This window comes from Phocoena phocoena, chromosome 10 (genome assembly GCF_963924675.1).
Source record: "Phocoena phocoena chromosome 10, mPhoPho1.1, whole genome shotgun sequence".
NCBI lineage: Eukaryota > Metazoa > Chordata > Mammalia > Artiodactyla > Phocoenidae > Phocoena > Phocoena phocoena.
In genome coordinates, this window is record NC_089228.1 from 82,952,269 (window position 1) to 82,969,460 (window position 17,192).

At 43.8% G+C, this 17,192-nt stretch overlaps 1 protein-coding gene across 1 annotated transcript; it reads right to left on the reverse strand.

The window, feature by feature from the left end:
* Window positions 1–582: 582 nt before the first annotated feature.
* On the reverse strand, window positions 583–13,262 carry TRIM40 (tripartite motif containing 40). Its single transcript, XM_065885984.1, has 5 exons — window positions 12,918–13,262; window positions 2,497–2,592; window positions 1,417–1,635; window positions 1,096–1,129; window positions 583–641 (listed from the first exon to the last, which is right to left on the reverse strand). The coding sequence occupies exons 1-5, from the start codon at window positions 13,260–13,262 to the stop codon at window positions 583–585; spliced, it is 753 nt and encodes a 250-aa protein (XP_065742056.1).
* Between the last annotated feature and the right edge of the window lie 3,930 nt (window positions 13,263–17,192).

The window sequence follows — 17,192 nt, forward strand, 5'->3', positions numbered from 1 at the left end:
GCTGGGTTCTCCTCTCGAGGCTCGACTGGGGAAAAGTCCATTTCCAAGTTCACTTAGGCAGTTGGCAGAATTAATTTTCTTGCAGCTGCAAGACTGAGGGCCTCTGCTTCTTGTTTGCTGAAGGCTGGAGGCTGCTCTCAGCTCCTAGAGGCTGCCTGCTGGCCACAGGACTAACCACGTCATGAATCCAGCAAGGAGAGTTTCAAGAGTGAGCGTGTTAGCAAGGAGGCATCCCATCCATGTAATACAGTCTGCGAAGGGACAGCCCATCCCCTTTGCCATATTCCATTGATTAGAAGCAAGTCACAGGTTCTGCTCACACTCAAAGAGAGGGGATCATACAAAGGCATGAACACCACGAGGGGAGCATCATGGGAGGTCCCTGTAGAGTCTGTCCACCACAAAAGTAATGTAAGCTCCAGGTGCGTTGTACAGACAACCGGTGCTACAGGAGCTCAGAAGGAATATTTCTGCCAACAGACGTGCCAGCTCCATAGGCAGAGGTGGCCTCAGCACTGTGAACTCATGACATCCAGGTACCTGGGTACTCCCATTTTAATATGAGATTGTGAGAGATGGGTGCTACCGTCTGTTCACAGGCAAAACGGAGGTCTTGAATCCCGACTTGTGCAGTGGGAGCCTGGTTCAGGAAAGAGGCTGTGACTATTGTCCATGTATCAGAGGGTCAGGCATCTGATCACAGCTGTGGCATGTTCAGGAGGTGGCAGGCCTGAGGGTGCACTGGGCAGACCTAGTGGGAGGCTGGACAGGTTGGGGGAAGGAGAGCCAGGAGGCTGAGGTGAGTCTGAGACGAGCTGGTCCAGGGATGAACCGGTCAGAGCTACTGAGGATGGCTGGTTAAGTGATTCATTGATTCTTTTCTCTAAGTTGGGATAAATAGCCTCTAACTGCTCTGGAGCACTCCTAGAAACAAAGAAATCCTTCAGTATATTCTGTTCAATCTTCCACTTTCCATGTAGCCTGAAGATGCAAGTTAACGGAGCAGTGGAGCTCCTTGACCGTGAGAAAGCCCATACACACATCTATGTTTGTGTGGGTCTGTGCTGTGTAAGCACATGTGGGAAGGGAGATGGGACGGCTCATACCTGTTCAATAAGTCACTGGCGTCCTAGCAGAGAGAAAGAGAGTGAGAGTCACAACCAGTTCTCAGGTTCCCGTCCCCTCCAATTCCCTCCCCAACCAACTAGTGGATGGCACTCTGGGCTGTCACCTTGAGAACTGGAGAGGGTAGCACCCCTTCTTGTCCAAGGCTGTCATTGTGCAGCCTTGGACAAGCCACCACCACGTGTCACAGAGAAGACTCTCCTTCTTACACCTCCCAGAGGGATGCTACAGGTAGGCTGCCCACTATTTGGGGAGAATCCCAGGCTTCGGGAGGCACCTCAGGGTGTGCACCTTCAGCAGGCTGGCATCCAGTTTCTTAGCCATCCCCTCCAGTTCAGTGACCAGGCTGCTGAGTTGAATCATTGCCCTGGAGATGCCAGGGATTCTGGACGCCTCTGCTGGCATGTCCTCCAGCTGGCCTGGCCGCTGCTGAGGGAGGGCATCCAGCTGTCTCCTGGCTTGGTGTTGACGCTCCAGTTCAGCCTCCAGCCTGTGGGTCCTACAGTCTGCCTGAAACTCCAGAAAGGGGGCTCCCTAAGATTCAATGTCAGATGGCTCCCTCTGGACCTTCAGTCTCTGAACGTTCTGAGCGAGAATGCTGATTTCTCGGTCCTCCTCCCCTCATGGCATTGCCTCTGCATGTTATGGGTATTACAGGGGGAGCCGTGTTCCTCAAAAATGAAGGGACACCTCCCCCCGCACCTCACACCCTTGTGAACATCCACAGATGCCATGTCTCACACACACACACACACACACACACACACACACTCGGCTATATCCTTCCACTGACTTTTTTTTTTTTGCGGTACGCAGGCCTCTCACTGCCGCGGTCCCTCCCGTTGCAGAGCACAGGCTCCGGACGCACAGGCCCAGCAGCCATGGCTCATGGGCCTAGCCGCTCCGAGGCATGTGGGATCTTCCCGGACCGGGGCACGAACCCATGTCCCCTGCATCGGCAGGCAGACTCTCAACCACTGCGCCACCAGGGAAGCCGTTCCACTGACTTTTAACCCCCTTCACGTCATAGGGTGAGGAGAGACCCCACATCAAAGTGAGCAAGCAACAGAAAGGTAGATGGTCAGAGACAGAGAAAGAGACCTATGGTTTGTGGAGTAGTTTTCAGTTGATGGGCTGCTTGTCTCCTTTGATCTTCACCGAGAACCAGGTAGAACACGACTGGCTTTCACTGAACATATAAACCACATGAAGGTCAGAGGGCTTGACTCACCCCAGGTCACTCAGCCAGCAAACCCCGAGGCCGAGCCCAGCACTTGTGTTTCCAACCTCCAGGCCCTCCCCCCACAGCAGGCTGCTCCAGACAGACAGATGATCTGACGGGAGTCCTTCCTGGGACTCTGCGAAGCCCACCTGCATAGCCTGCAGTCTCTCCTCCTCCTGAGCCCTGAGCCGCTGGAGCTCGCAGATGTCCTTTCTGAGCTTCCTGATCCTGCGGTTGAGTCGTTCCTAGAGAAACAGACACCCCTGCTGGTCAGACTGGGGGTGAGGGTGGTGCCCGTGGAACACACGGCAGGGAGGGGGTGTCCTGATCCCAGGATGAGGCTAAAGTAAAATTCTGCCTAAAAAGAGGCAGCTTTCTATGCATCATGCTTGGGTTAAGGAACACAAGCGTTTATTTAATGGATAGTGATGGCAAAAAGCAATAGGTAATTTTTAAAAAAGACTTAACTACATAAAAATAACAGATAGTAAGAGAACCTTTTCTACTTGACTTCAGGGTGTTTTTCTCCCGACACCTGAGAGTTATGTGCTGATCACTGGCAATCCTCACTATTTCTCATCAACAAGTGAAGCCAATCTAGAGAGACCTGACTTACAGAGGAGAGGAAAAACCCCTACTCTGGCTAGGAGGGACAAGAACTCTCTATTAGAGCAAATCCACAGCCCAGGAAGGCATGGAACCTCTCTCTAAATCTTAAATCAGTGTCTGGATGGGTCACGGTGTCCTGGAATCTAAGGATATAATGAATCATTTCAGTTTCTAAAACATTTACTTTCAGATTTTGGGTAAACTATGTAGGAAGCAAATATAAAGAAAGCTGATACTGATATCAGCATAAGCCTTTAATGAATCAAAATGGAAGAAAGGCACAGGGGGGGATGTCAGCAGAAGAGTCTGGAAATGTTCTTCTTGTAACCCTTGTTACCTTAGTTACAAAATATATTTGCGTACCAGATAAAAGGGTGTACAAAGCCATAGTAATAAAACAGTGTGGTACTGCGACAAGAACAAATAGAAAATGGAAGAAGAGAGAGCTCAGGGACAGACCCACGTTTACAAAAGAATTTAAAAAGAAAAAAAAAGTAAAAAGAAATGAGTCACAGGTATGAAATGTGCAATGTGGAGAATATAGTCAAAAACTGTGTAATATCTTTGTATCGTGACATATTGTAAGTAAACTTATTGTGGTGATCATTTTGAAAGGTATAGAAATATTGAATCACTATGTTGTGTAAGAGGAACTCTCATAATATTGCAGGTCAGTTATGCTTCCAAAACAAACAAATGAACAAACATAGAAAAAGAGATCAGATTTGTGGTTACCAGAGGTGGGGAGTGGGAGGACGGGGAACTGGATAAAGGCAGTCACAAAATACAAACTCCCAGTTATAAGATAAATAAGTACTAGGGATGTAATGTACAACATGATAAATATAATTCCCACTGCTATACGTTATATATGAAAGTTGGTAAGAGAGTAAATCTTGAGCTCTCGTCACAATAAAAATTGTTTTTCTATTTGTTTAATTTCATATCTATATGAGATAATGGGTGTTCATTAAACTTATTGTAATAATCGTTTCATTATGTATGTCATAAGTCAAATCATTATGCTGTACACCTTAAACTTACATACTACTGTATGTCGATTATAACTCAATAAAACTGGGAGAAAATAAGATCAAATAAAAATAAAAAGCAATACACAGTTCAGTAAGAGAAGGGACAAAACCTGTAGGAGATGGTGTTGAGAAAACTGGCTTACAACAACAGGGAAAAATAAAGTCAGATCCCTATCCAGAACCATGTATGAAGGCAGACTCTAGCTGGATTAAAGACAGTGTGAAAGGAAAACTACAAAGTTAATAGAAAATAATGTCAAAGAATAAATTTGTGAGCTGGGGGTAGGGAAAAATGTCTTAGATAAACCCCCAAAAGCACAAACCATGAGAGAATGATTTAATTTGATTACCTCAAAATTAAATATCTCTGTTCAATGACAACTCTATGGACAAACCTAACAGAGAAATAACAGACTAAGAGATAATATCTGCAATGTCTAAAACCAACAAGAGACTTATATATAGAATATAAAAGGAAAGCCTAGGGAATTCCCCGGTGGTGCAGTGGTTAGGACTCAGCGTTTTCACTGCCATGGACCGTTTCAATCCCTGGTCGGGGAACTAAGATCCCTCAAGCTGCAAGGCACAGCCTAAATAAATAAGTAAATAAATAAATAAATAAAAGGAAAGCCTAGACATCAATAAGAAGACAGGAACCCAAGAGAAAAATTGGCAAAGAATATGGACAGTTAATTCACAGGCGAGGGGATGCCCAAACTCACCTGTGATTAGAGAAATGGAAAATAATACAATGAAATGTTATTTGACCCCCATCAGAGTAATAAAAATTAGACAACTGGATAACACCTGGGGGAGGTGGGATGTGTGTGGATATAAGGACCACACTGTGGGCTGGTCAGATATGCACTGGCACAGCCCTTCTGGCAACGGTACCGGCCACCTAGGTGTGCTTTCCTCTGTGATCCAGTGATCCTGCTTCTGAGTAAAAATCCCAGAGAATTCCTAGGTTCTAAGAGAACATGTACACTACAGCACTGGTTGTGGTAACAGAGAATTGGAATCACATAAAGTCCATTCCTGGGAAATGGATGGGTAAAATCTGGCAGGTGCCCACTATGGAACACAGTGCATGTGTCAGAAAAAATGGACTATGGGACCCACAAAACATGGACTGATCTCAAAAACGTGGTAGAGTGAAAAGCAAGAAATAGCACGAAGCCCATCATATAATTTTGTTAATTCAATATGCAAGCACACAGTGCAGCAATGTGTGTTTTACCAAACTGTCTACAAATAAAAATACAACAAACGCTTTAAGTGGTTGTCCATGGAAGAGGGAGGAATGATGATTAAATGGAACAAACAAAACATGAACAGGATTTGTGGACTAAAGATAAGAGTGTGCTATTGACTGAAGAGCGTGTGTTTCATTAAGTAAATCCTTCTCACCTCAGGTCAAAAAAAATTGGGGCGGGTGGATTTTGTTGTTGTTGGCTGTTTATGGGGAATAGTTCTTCTTTTTGTCATTTTGCCTCATTTTTCTTATAAACTCTTAAAATGTATTGCTTTTGGAAAAGAGGAGTCCCACATCACTGGAGATGTACAGGTAAGGCTAGGGGTGGACGAGATGACTGTGAAAGTTCTTTCTGGCCCTGAGATTCAGAGGGTGAAACCAAGGTCAAGGGGCTGTGGGTGAGACTTCAGCGAGGACATTCAAGTAAACAAACAGAAAACAGAGGAGACAATGATGTCACCAGGAAATTATTATAAAATGTTTCATGTCACTGGTGTTACCTGCAGGCATTTCCTAGCAGACAAGGAATAAAACAGTCATAGAAGGAGGGGGAGGAAGTAAATGGGCGTCTTGGATTTCACTCAAGGGCCTCAACGGTGAAGGCGGAGGCTGGAGTGCGGTGGGGAATTGTCTGTGTGAGCACGAAAGTTCAGGTCTCGAAAAGCTCAAACAAGCAAGCAACCTTCACCTTGCTACCCCTTCCATCTACTCTCTCTGTTCTCACAACTACATTTCTTGAAGTAGTTGGTTCTTGCTGTCTTCACGTCCTCGTGGCCCCTTTGCTCCTCAGCATCTGCTTTTGTTTCTCATCATTCTTTTGGAACTGCTCTCTCCAAGGTCGCAGTGATCCCCAGGAAGGAAACCCAGAGGTGACTTCTTCTCAGGCCTCCTCTTCTTGGATGTGATTCTACCCACCCCACTCTCCCGACCTCCCACCCCCGTCCTTCCTTGACCTTCCTGAGGTTGTTTCTTTAACCCTCCTCTTTCTCTAAATGATGTCCTTAATTTCAGGCTTCAGATTTTATCATAATTCCCAAAAGCTCTTTGTCCTAACAGTCAATCCCATGTTTCCAGCTGAGACTTAAGTATCTCCTACTGCCCTACGGACAGCTCAAACTCAGTTAGGAGTAATCAAACTTATCTTCCTCTTCCCCACCCTCTTCCACAATTCACTACTCTTGACCACCATATTTCTGTCCTTGGACTCACCCTTCTGTCTGTCATCCAGCTTGAAACCTCAGTCATATTTTATCTTTTACCTGTGCTACTACTGTCTTCAAAAGTGTTTCTCATTATCAAAGATAAGCCCGAACTCCTTAACCCGATATCCAAGGCCCTCTGTAACCCAATTTACATTTCCTGTGTTACCTCTCTCTACTCCCTCCCTGTTCTCCGCACTAGCCAAACAGAGCTGCTTGTGGTTTCCTGGACACACCCCCAAGCAGCCATGCCTCTTCATGGCTTTTTTTTTTACTTCCTTCTGCCAGGAATGCTATCTATTGCTGCCTGTCAAAGTCAGGTCTGTTCTTAAGATCCGGTTCAAAATGTCAGAGTCCTGTCTTCTGGAGTAGTTTAAAATTTAATGAAGAGTTTAAAGTCAACTACGGAGATTGTGTAAATGAAAAAAGGAAGCAAAGATAACAGCAATAAAAATAATGCATGAAAAACGAGAATAATTCAGATCTATCATTTAAAATATTCAAAATGAGTAAGGTAAAGTCCCTCGTTTTTCAAAAAATATTTATTCATCCATTTTTGCATTAAGGTAATATTTGTGTAAATAAGGTACTCATTAGAATTAGAAAGCAAAATTCTACAAACTTTTATCTTCCTAAAATATTCCTCAGGGGGAAAAAAAGACAAATTGAAATATAGGGAATAGTGCAAGACCTGTTTTGTCTTGATAAATATTTTTTAAAGTCTGTGATTCTATCAGATATCAGATAAAATGTGATTTCACAGTAAAAAAATTGACCGAAAAGGACATTAAGTAGTGAGGAAACATGAGAACATAGCAACATTTAAAATCCTTCTCAAATGGCTTACTAGGACTTCCCTGGTGGTGCAGTGATTAAGAATCCACCTGCCAATGCAGGGGACACAGGTACGATCCCTGGTTGGGGAAGATCCCGCATGCCACGGAGCAGCTAAGCCCATGCACCACAACTACTGAGCCTGCACTCTAGAGCCTGTGAGCCACAACTACTGAAGCCCGCGCCTAGAGCCCGTGCTCTGCAGCAAAGAGAAGCCACCGTAATGAGAAGCCTGCGCACCACTACGAAGAGTAGCTCCCGCTCGCTGCAACTAGAGAAAGCCCACGTGCAGCAATGAAGACCCAACGCAGCCAATAAATAAATAAATAAAAATTTAAAAAAGGCTTACAAAACGCATCAAAGAAAAAGTGGTTAACAGGCAAAAAGGTACGTTTCCCCCAATACAGTCACACACACACACAAAAAGAGCAACTTTCAAAATACATGCTCCTTACAGGACAAAAAGTGCCCCAAAATATGGATAAGAATGATATCACCCATTATATTTTATGAGGAAAAACGGTGTTGATGACTAAACCTGACAATGTCCAAATGATCGTGCATCTAGAAAATGTCAGGAAATTAAGTTAAAGGATATATGAACTCAGCAAAGACTCTCAGCGGCCATGGCTCACGGGCCCAGCCACTCTGCGGCATGTGGGATCTTCCTGGACCGGGACACGAACCCGTGTCCCCTGCATCGGCAGGCGAACTCTCAACCACTGCGCCACCAGGGAAGCCCCAAAAGTCATAATTCTTAATGTAATCAACAAATTTAATGCAATGCCAATTAAAATTTCAGGGATTCTCCATAAAACTTAGAAACATTATATAAGAAAATCCTTCTGGAGACTTCCCTGGTGGTCTGGTGGTTAAAACTCCTCATCCCCAATGCAGGGGGCCTGGGTTCGATCCCTGGTCAGGGAACTAGATTCCGCATGCCGCAACTAAGAGCCTGCATGCCGCAAGTAAAGATCCCACATGCCACAACAAAGATCCCGCATGCAGCAACAAAGATCCCACGTGCTACAAGTAATACCCAGCAGAGCCAAATAAATAAATTAAATTAAATTAAATTTAGAAAAAAGAAAATCCTTCTGAAAAGACAGTCAGCAAGACCATCAGGTTACAAAAAATTATTATTTGACAAAGATGCTACTAAATTTAAAAATAAACCATAAAGCAATAAATATCAAAACTATATAATAACTTTAGAACAGAAAAAAAAATCAATGGACTAGAGTAAGAAAAATGCCACTATTATAAGAATTTAATTTATGTCAAACCAAAAAGAACATATAGATGTGAAAAGGACTCACAGAAATGTTTGAGGGACAACTGTATACCAGAATAAAGAAAAAATAACTTTATTGTTTGATAAAGGAGTCATCCTTCACACAACACAGTATATTAAATTCCAAATAAGCCAGGAATTACTTAATCTTTAAAAATGATACAGACCTAATATCTATCTATCTATCACCATACTAGATAAATTTCTGAGTAAGACATGGAGATTTTATTTCTTAAAAAGAATAGAACTGATTCAAGTACAAATTCTTAAAATTTTTGCCCCAAAAATGAAATAAAAAGAAAAGAAATATCGGAATAGGAAAAATGAAGGTTAAACATAATTAGTATAGCTTATTATCCAAAAGATAAACTACTCTGATGCACTCATGTAGAATTTATGCCCTGATTCTAAGGGGAAATGTAGAGTGAGTCTCCATGTGGAGAGAAACCTCACTGCCAGCATAGTAAAACAACTTCAATCATTGTCACACACTTGGAAAACCAGCAAACCACATTGAAAAAAGTGATTGACAACAACATGAGTTGGGCAGTAGGGAAACAGATGTACAAAAAAGACATTGGAAAATTTTCAGTCTTCTGGAGTGCAGTCAGGCAATACATAATTCCTTTAAAAAGGACACAATTTACAATATTTACAATTTAAAATATTTAATTTACAAAATTTAATTCAAAGGAATAGAGGCATGGTGAGAAATCATAAGAAATCTTTATTTCAAAACCATGCTGTCAACATCTACAAACACACTCAGGGTCTCCCATTGTAATCAGTCCTTTGAAAATACCTTCAACTCCCCAGACTTTGGCTGTCCTCAGGCAGCCTCATGAAACTCACTAAATCCCTAGTTTCAAAACTCAAACTGGTGCTCTATGCTGCCTGCCAATTCCACTCAGTTTCACTCGTAGGTTCGCTTTTCCAAACTCTACCGCGGCTTCTCCTCTCTTTTCAAACCTTTCACACCTCCACCTCTACCCGCACTGCTGATGTCCTTCCCTCACATATTATTGAGGAAATATACCCAAACACTCGGGTCCTCTCCCAAACTGCAAGACTCCCTCCCCTTGCAGAGGCCTTCTTCTGTTCCCCACTGTTACAATGGAAGAAGTGTGCCTCCTCCCAGCCCAGCATCCACTCCTCTGCTGCCCATCTTACTGGATAGCTCAACATCATTCAATGCACTCCACCATTGCTTCTTCTTCTTTTTTTTTTTTAATATTTATTTATTTGGCTGCATCAGGTCTTAGTTGCGGCACGCGGGATCTTCCTTGCGGCATGTAGTGTCTTTCGTTGCAGTGGGCTCAGTAGTTGCAGCTCACGGCCTTAGTTGTCCCTCAGCATGTGGGATCTTAGTTCCCTGACCAGGGATCGAACCCTCGTCCCTTGCATTGGAAGGCAGATTCTTAACCACTGGACGACCAGGGAAGTCCTTCTACTGTCACTTCTTAACAGATTCTTCTCTCTTAGCATCTAGAACACCACTCCCCTTGCTTTTCTCCTGCCTTGCTAGTGGCTTGCTTTCAGTCTCCTTTGCTGGGTCCGCCTCCACCTTACATCTAAATGATGGCCTTTCTAAGGACCTTGCCCTGGAACTTCTTTTCTCTCTAGGCTCTCTCCTGAGGATATTGCATCCATTCCCTTGGATTTAAATATTATCTTTATTCTGATGGAACCCTGTCCTAAGTTCTGGGAATACTAACCCAGACTCTCTTTGGAGATCCAGATTTCAAAGCCAGCCACTTAACTAAGATCCTACTTTGATGTTTCTCAACTTGGACTTGACTGGTCCTAAATGAAACTTGATGTTTCATTCAAACCTGTTCTCCCCAGTCCTTATCGTTCCATCATTCATCCAGTTTCTCAAATCAGAAACTCATGAAGTCATCTTTGATTCCCTTCATTCCCTCACCCCACTTTAATCTGTCAGTAAATCCTGGCAATTCACACTCTAATTATAAACTCTTCAAATATAACAAGGCTTTTCCGGATCTGGGGCTCTCAAATCTGTGCTTCCCTTCTGCCCAGTCTTTACATTGGCCACCTTCTCTTTTTCCTGATCTCAGCACCGGTGCCACCTCCTCCATGAGGCCCTCACCAACCACATGGATCACCCATTACTCTCCATCTCAGACTCTTGTTCGTTTTCTTCTTAGCTCATACGAGACTTGTAGTTTGTTTGATTTCGTGTCTGTCTTTCTTATTAAACTGCAAAGTCCCTGGCAGGAGGGATGGCATCTGACTTGTTCATCATTGTACTCCTAGCATGTATGGTAGTTCCTAATACACTACAGGAACTTAAGTCTTTCTTAAATGAACAAATATTGTTATTTATTTATTTTAGTTTTCCTGTCATAATTTAAAGGTAAACTTGAGGACAAAGATTATGAATCATATTTATACTTCCTACAATACCTAGCATGGCATCCTATACAAAGCACAGGCCTGAATAAATCATTGAGTGAGTGAATAGATTTTTCCATCTATTCACTGGCCCATCAGCAGGTGGGAGAGCTCTCTCTGCCCTCCTGTGGTACCCTGCACTTAGAGGGAATGATGTTAGAACCAGAGAATTTTGCCTCTTTGGCTTTCTGAGTTATTTCTCTACCTTCCCATGGTCACCCTCAATCTGGACTCCCCAGTTTCTCATCCTGTATTATAACATGCTCAAAAAGTCAAGTATCTAAAAGAAGACTTGGAAATTCATCCTTCATTATTGGATAGAAAGACACCATGGTGAAAATATGTCAATTGTCAGTCCAATCAAATACTAACTGAATTGGGGATGGGGGTAGAGGATAGTTGGGAAAAAAATGCTAAAGCTAACTGGCAAAATAAATATATCTGAATATCCACAAAAATTCTGAAAAATAAGAATATTGTGAGGGTTCCAAGAGCTACCTGACATTAAAACACATTGCAGGGCTTCCCTGGTGGCGCAGTGGCTGAGAGTCCGCCTGCCGATGCAGGGGACGCGAGTTCGTGCCCCGGTCTGGGGAGATCCCACATGCCGCGGAGCGGCTGGGCCCGTGAGCCATGGCCGCTGAGCCTGCGCGTCCGGAGCCTGTTCTCCGCAACGGGAGAGGCCACAGCAGTGAGAGACCCGCGTACTGCAAAAAAAAAAAAAAAAAAAAAAAAAAAAAAAAAAAAACACATTGCAAAGGTACAGTGCTTAAAATGGTTTGACACACAAGCAGGAATGGATAGACGAATAGAACGGAATGGAGAGTCAGGAAAATGTGCAAGTCTATACGTACCCATGGCAGATTAAGAAGTCGGCATTCAAATCAGTGGGGGAACTACGGATTATTCAGTAAATAGTGATAGGAAAAATTGATCAAAATTTGGAAGTTAGGTTATTCTTTCACCAAAATACAGCTTGGATTCTAAGTCCTCCAAAATATATGTTGAAGGATACTCATTACAATATTCCATGAGACCTCAAAACAAAACAATAACCTGGAAATAGCTCAATATCTGCCAATTTATAGTACATTCATAGAATTGGATACCATGCAGGTGTTGAAAAGAATTCATAAGATCTAGATGTACTGATGGGAAAATGGGATAATGTCCAAGATGTATTTTTAGATGATAAAAACGATTTACAGAAAAATATATAGAGAATCCGTGTGTGTGTGTTTTAGAGACTGCATTCATACACACACACACATTTCTGGAAGAATGATACACAAAAATCTAACAGTGGTTACCTCTGGGGACTGAGAATGGGGGAAAGCAGGAAGAAAGCTTTTTAGTTTTGACTTTATACCTTACAGTGTTGTCTGAATGTACTAGTTTGATGATAAAAAAATTTTAAAATAGGATAAAAATAATCTCTATAGAAAGGAAGGAAAGAAAAGATGAAGAAGGAAGAGAGAGAGAGAATCATGTGCTAATTTCCAGGTTTCAATGTATTTACAGGTTAATCATTAGGATATGTAAAACCTGATTATATTTCTAGCCAATTTTCTAGTATTATCAAACAGGGGAACCATACAGTCTTAGTACTAAAAGAGTTTTGCATTATTTAGTCCAACTCCTTCGTGCTACAGATGAGCAAAATGCGAGGAGCTCATGCTTCCTGGGAATCTGACATCGTGTGACCGTATCTCCTCCTAGACTCCTATTAATGCATTGAAACTTTAACATTAGTAGCAAGATAAACACAGAAAAGTGAAGACAAGTGTCCAAAACAGAATAAAGCAGAAGAAACAAAGAAAAGTGTCAGTTACTGAGCCTCTATGATACGTCAGGCATAAAGGACGGGGAGTAGGAAGGAGTAACTCAGGGAGGTGGTGGCAGAGGGATGGCTGTGATGACCCGGCCTTACCTTGTAGTGGCTGATGGCATTTTCAATGGCCAGTTCACAGTGAGACTTGTGTTCAGGGGACACCCGGCATTCCACACACAGAAGACATCTGCTCTCCTCACAGAACCAGCACACCTTCTTCTGGTGGCTGTCGCAGGTATAGCCGGCCCCCAGGACCCCCTCGGAACAGGGCTTCCGGCAGAGGGGGCAGCTGAGGATCCCGGAGGCTGAGGCCTTCTCCAGGTGCTGGGCCAGGCACGCTCGACAGAAGAGGTGTCTGCAGTCAGTGCGCACCGCCTCCTTCAGGCACTCCTGGCAGATGGGGCAGATGCCCTCTTCCCGGCTGTCCTCCCGCAGAGGGAGCATGGCCTCCACCTCACACTGCCAGCCTCCCATCTATAGGGCCTCCTTCCCCACTGGAGCTTTGGACAGCCTGCCACCCTAGACAGTCCAGGTAAGATGGCCCAGCTGGAAGGAGGCGGCCCTGGAGCAGCTCAGAAGACCTGATTCAGCCCTCCAACTGCAGGCAGCTGCCTACTCTCCATCAATAGAACTGTAGCACGGACAACAGAAACCACCATTCTGCAACAAGTATCAGGAATCAATCATCAACTTTGACACACACGCTCTGGTTTCCTTGTCTTTACTAAACTTGAAATCACTCCTTTTCACACACCTGGAGGAAGCAGGTGATTCAAAGACCAGTTTTCCTCTTCAGAGCTTTCTGTGCATATTTTTACAGCTCAAAGTTAAAAGGCCAGAGTATCCTGGTCAGAAGCCAGAGATTCATAAACTTAAAAGTTGAACGTCTTCTCTGATTTGCCCTCAGTTGAGAGAAGCTGGCAGGAGTTTATCAAGTACCACACTGTGATACTTGCAGGCTCGCGGTCACACTCTAAGAATTTGGCTACTGCTGTCAATTACTACCCGACTATTTGCATCAGCATCTCTGTCAGCTGTTCATTCCCCCAACCAGCATCCCTCTCACAGTTATACAGATTCTGCAATGAAAGGGAAAGAGAAGGAGAACAGGACATAGAGCAGTTTGGAGACTTTTTCCTTTCCTTTCAAGCCATCTCCAAAGAAGACTCAAAGAAGAAAGTACTCCCCCATCCCCACTTCACTTAAACACTGCATTCAACACTCAGTCCCTAAGCCTCTTGCCTAGTCCTCCTCCAGAAAAGCTCCCCTGGTATCCTACTTCAATTTCTCTTGCCACAACATCAGGCCATGATCTCATGCTCCAGATCTGGAGAGATGGCCAGCAGGTGAATGGTTTTTAGACCGTGCCGATTATATATGCTCACGCATTAGTAAACATGGGGGAGAGGTGACAAGGCCCATCTTCCCATGGCTGCGTGACTGATCTAGGGGAGGTGCAAGGTGAGATGGACTTTGGCTGGTGAAAGGTGTGGCTTGTTTGCACATGGGGAGGAGGAAAGTCTTGGTGCCTCTGATGTAAGTATGACATGAAGTGAGAGTCAACGCACAGAATGAAGACCTCCCAGAGCCTCCGCCTAGGTACCTCGGGATCCAGGCGTCAGAGAACCACGGCATCTGCTCAGGATACCAGAAAACCAAGTGCCCAGCCACTGTCTTCCAATTTCCCTCCAGTCAGGCTGGTTTCAGCACCAACGCTGCGGTCCCACAGGGGACAACACTAATGAGAGCTGCCAGCTGAGGCTGTATTAAAAGGTGCAACATTCTTGTTCAAATCTCTCTCCATACTATCCTTCCTTAATCCCACTTGACCACTGTCTGCTGTAGGGTTTCTATTAAAAAGTCACTTTCCCTGTAAGTCATAGTTCCTTGGCCTTTTTATCAAAGGGGATGGCTCCCTCGAATCTCAGGGTCACGGGTGGGGTGAGCATCTTCCTCACTCCATACACCACCTCCTAAGCGTGAGGTCCCCAGAGCCAGATAAAAGCCCCTATGTGTGGAGCTCTGGTCGCCCACGCTCTCCCTCTGCCTTGCTGTTCTCCACAGAGCCAATTCCCTTGATTTGCTGAGGATGAGCCATTGAGCTTTGTGATCCACCCATGTCCTGCCACCATCCTGGGTGATTTCAAGGACGATGTAGATGACCATCAACACTGAGGTCTTTCAGCTCATTGACATGCTCACATCCAGCGACCTTTACTTTTGCTGCCCACACTAGTGACCATTCTCTGGTCCTTGTCAGAACAGACTTCACCACCTGACATCACAAATCTAGGCATCGGACTCAACTTACATCTCTCTCCCTAAGCTTCTCACTAACACATCTGTTCATCAGTCTCTAATCCTTGACCCCTCCACATTCCTCATTTGTCACATCTTATGAGATAATATGAGAAAGAAAAATGAGGAGAGATTAAGTAACCTGCCCAAGGCCACAGAGGGGTAAACAGAGAGCTGGGATTCAGATCTGGATCTCTGTCATTTTAGCCCACATGCCTCATCACCACAAAGTGTCACCTGTTCACACCTTTCCTTGCCCTTAGAAGGAGTTAAGTAAAGCCTTAATAAATGGAAAGGTGAATTTTCAGATAGATTGATAACTGGATTCTGGATAGACAGATGAAGAAATTTAGAGTACTGACCATATGGTAATTTCTTTTATAGTTATTTAGGTACTTTTCTTGATTTTCCTACTTTCTTATTGAACAAGTTGAAGTCAAGGACCCACTGTACTTAACACCAATTTAAGAATGATTAAAATATAGGGACTTCCCTGGCGATCCAGTGGTTAGGAGTCTGTACTTTCACTGCCGAGGGCCCCGGATTCAATCCCTGGTTGGGAAACTAAGATCCCACAAGCCACGCAGCATGGCCAAGAAAACAAAACAAAACAAAACGAAAAAAAAAGAATGATTCAAATATAGAAATCATACAAGGATAGACAGATAAATTCAATCATATTTTAAAAGATCTGCATGGGGGAAAAATCTACAAAAACAATGTCAAGAGACAAAGGACCAAATGAAAGCGTAAAAAGAAAACATATTAACAGCTACCATCAAAATCAAAGGGCTAAAAAAAATAAAAAATCAAAGGGCTAATTCCCCTAATGCATAGAGAGCTCTTACAAAAGAAAAAAAAAAATTAACTACCAAGGATGAAACTGGACAGAGGAAATGAACAGACACTTCATAGGAAAAAATATCTCTAAAACATATGAAAAGATGCTCAGTCTCTCCCACATGAAGAAAACACACATTAAAATGCACTAAAATTAGATGTCTAGATGGCTGGAGAACTGGGGTTGGAGGTTCCCATTGTACCTTTTAAATTTGGAACCAAGTAAGGGTATTATCTATTTAAACAATTACTTACATTTAAAGAAGAATAATAATCAGTGGTTAGAATGAAAGGAATTCTGAACTACCCAAAAGATCTGGATTATGATCCTAATTCTGAGATTTGGAGCTTCATGTTCTGAGACAACCACGACCACAGCCTCCTTGCCAGGAAAGTGGATCAAATGTCACAGCTGGGAATGGAGGTTCTTTATAAATTACAAACCAATGCACAATTGTTAGGGGTTATTATTATTCCCCTGCCTCACAACCTATTCAGCATAGCTCCTTGCACATAGCAGGCCATCGATAGTTTTTGAATGAGTGATTTTACCTAATTTTGCCTACTTCAAAGTATTGGAGCCAGGGGCCCGGTGATTGCATCTTTTCCCTCTCCTTCATCACTTCTTTCCTGGCTCTGCTCGACACTTTCCAGCAGAGAAGCCCTTCTACCTCTTCCTGCAGCTGCTCTAAATTCTCACATCAGTTTAAGTCCAGCTCAACGTCCCAGTTTCCTGCATGAAACTTTCCTAGCTACTCAGTCGTCATCCTTCCGGGGCCTCCACTTACAGTGGGCAGGTTGTTCACTGTTACAAGAGCAGCCAGGAGAGTGGATGAGTCAGAACTGGGACCCAGCCCACAGTCTACTTACCAAGCCATGGGCCTCTGCAGCCAAGAGCATGATTGGCCCTGAGGAAGGGGAGGGGCTTATTCGAATTTGCACAAAGGTGTCAGAGGGACTTGCAGGTCTATATACCTCTCTCCCTTTTATGAACCACCTCCTAATTTATTACCATTACATTTTTTGCCAACTTCCCTGACTTTGGCTCATGCTTAGCTCCGTGAGGGATGGGACTATATCTTCTCATCTTTGCTTACCCTCTGATGCCTTGCCCAATGCTGGGCATCTTAAGCCACTCTTTCAAGTCTCCAACTAAATCCTAGTGATGCTTTCTCAGCCCACATCCAAACTGATGACTCTGAAACATGAGATCGTCAGCAGTCCCTTCCTTGAAAT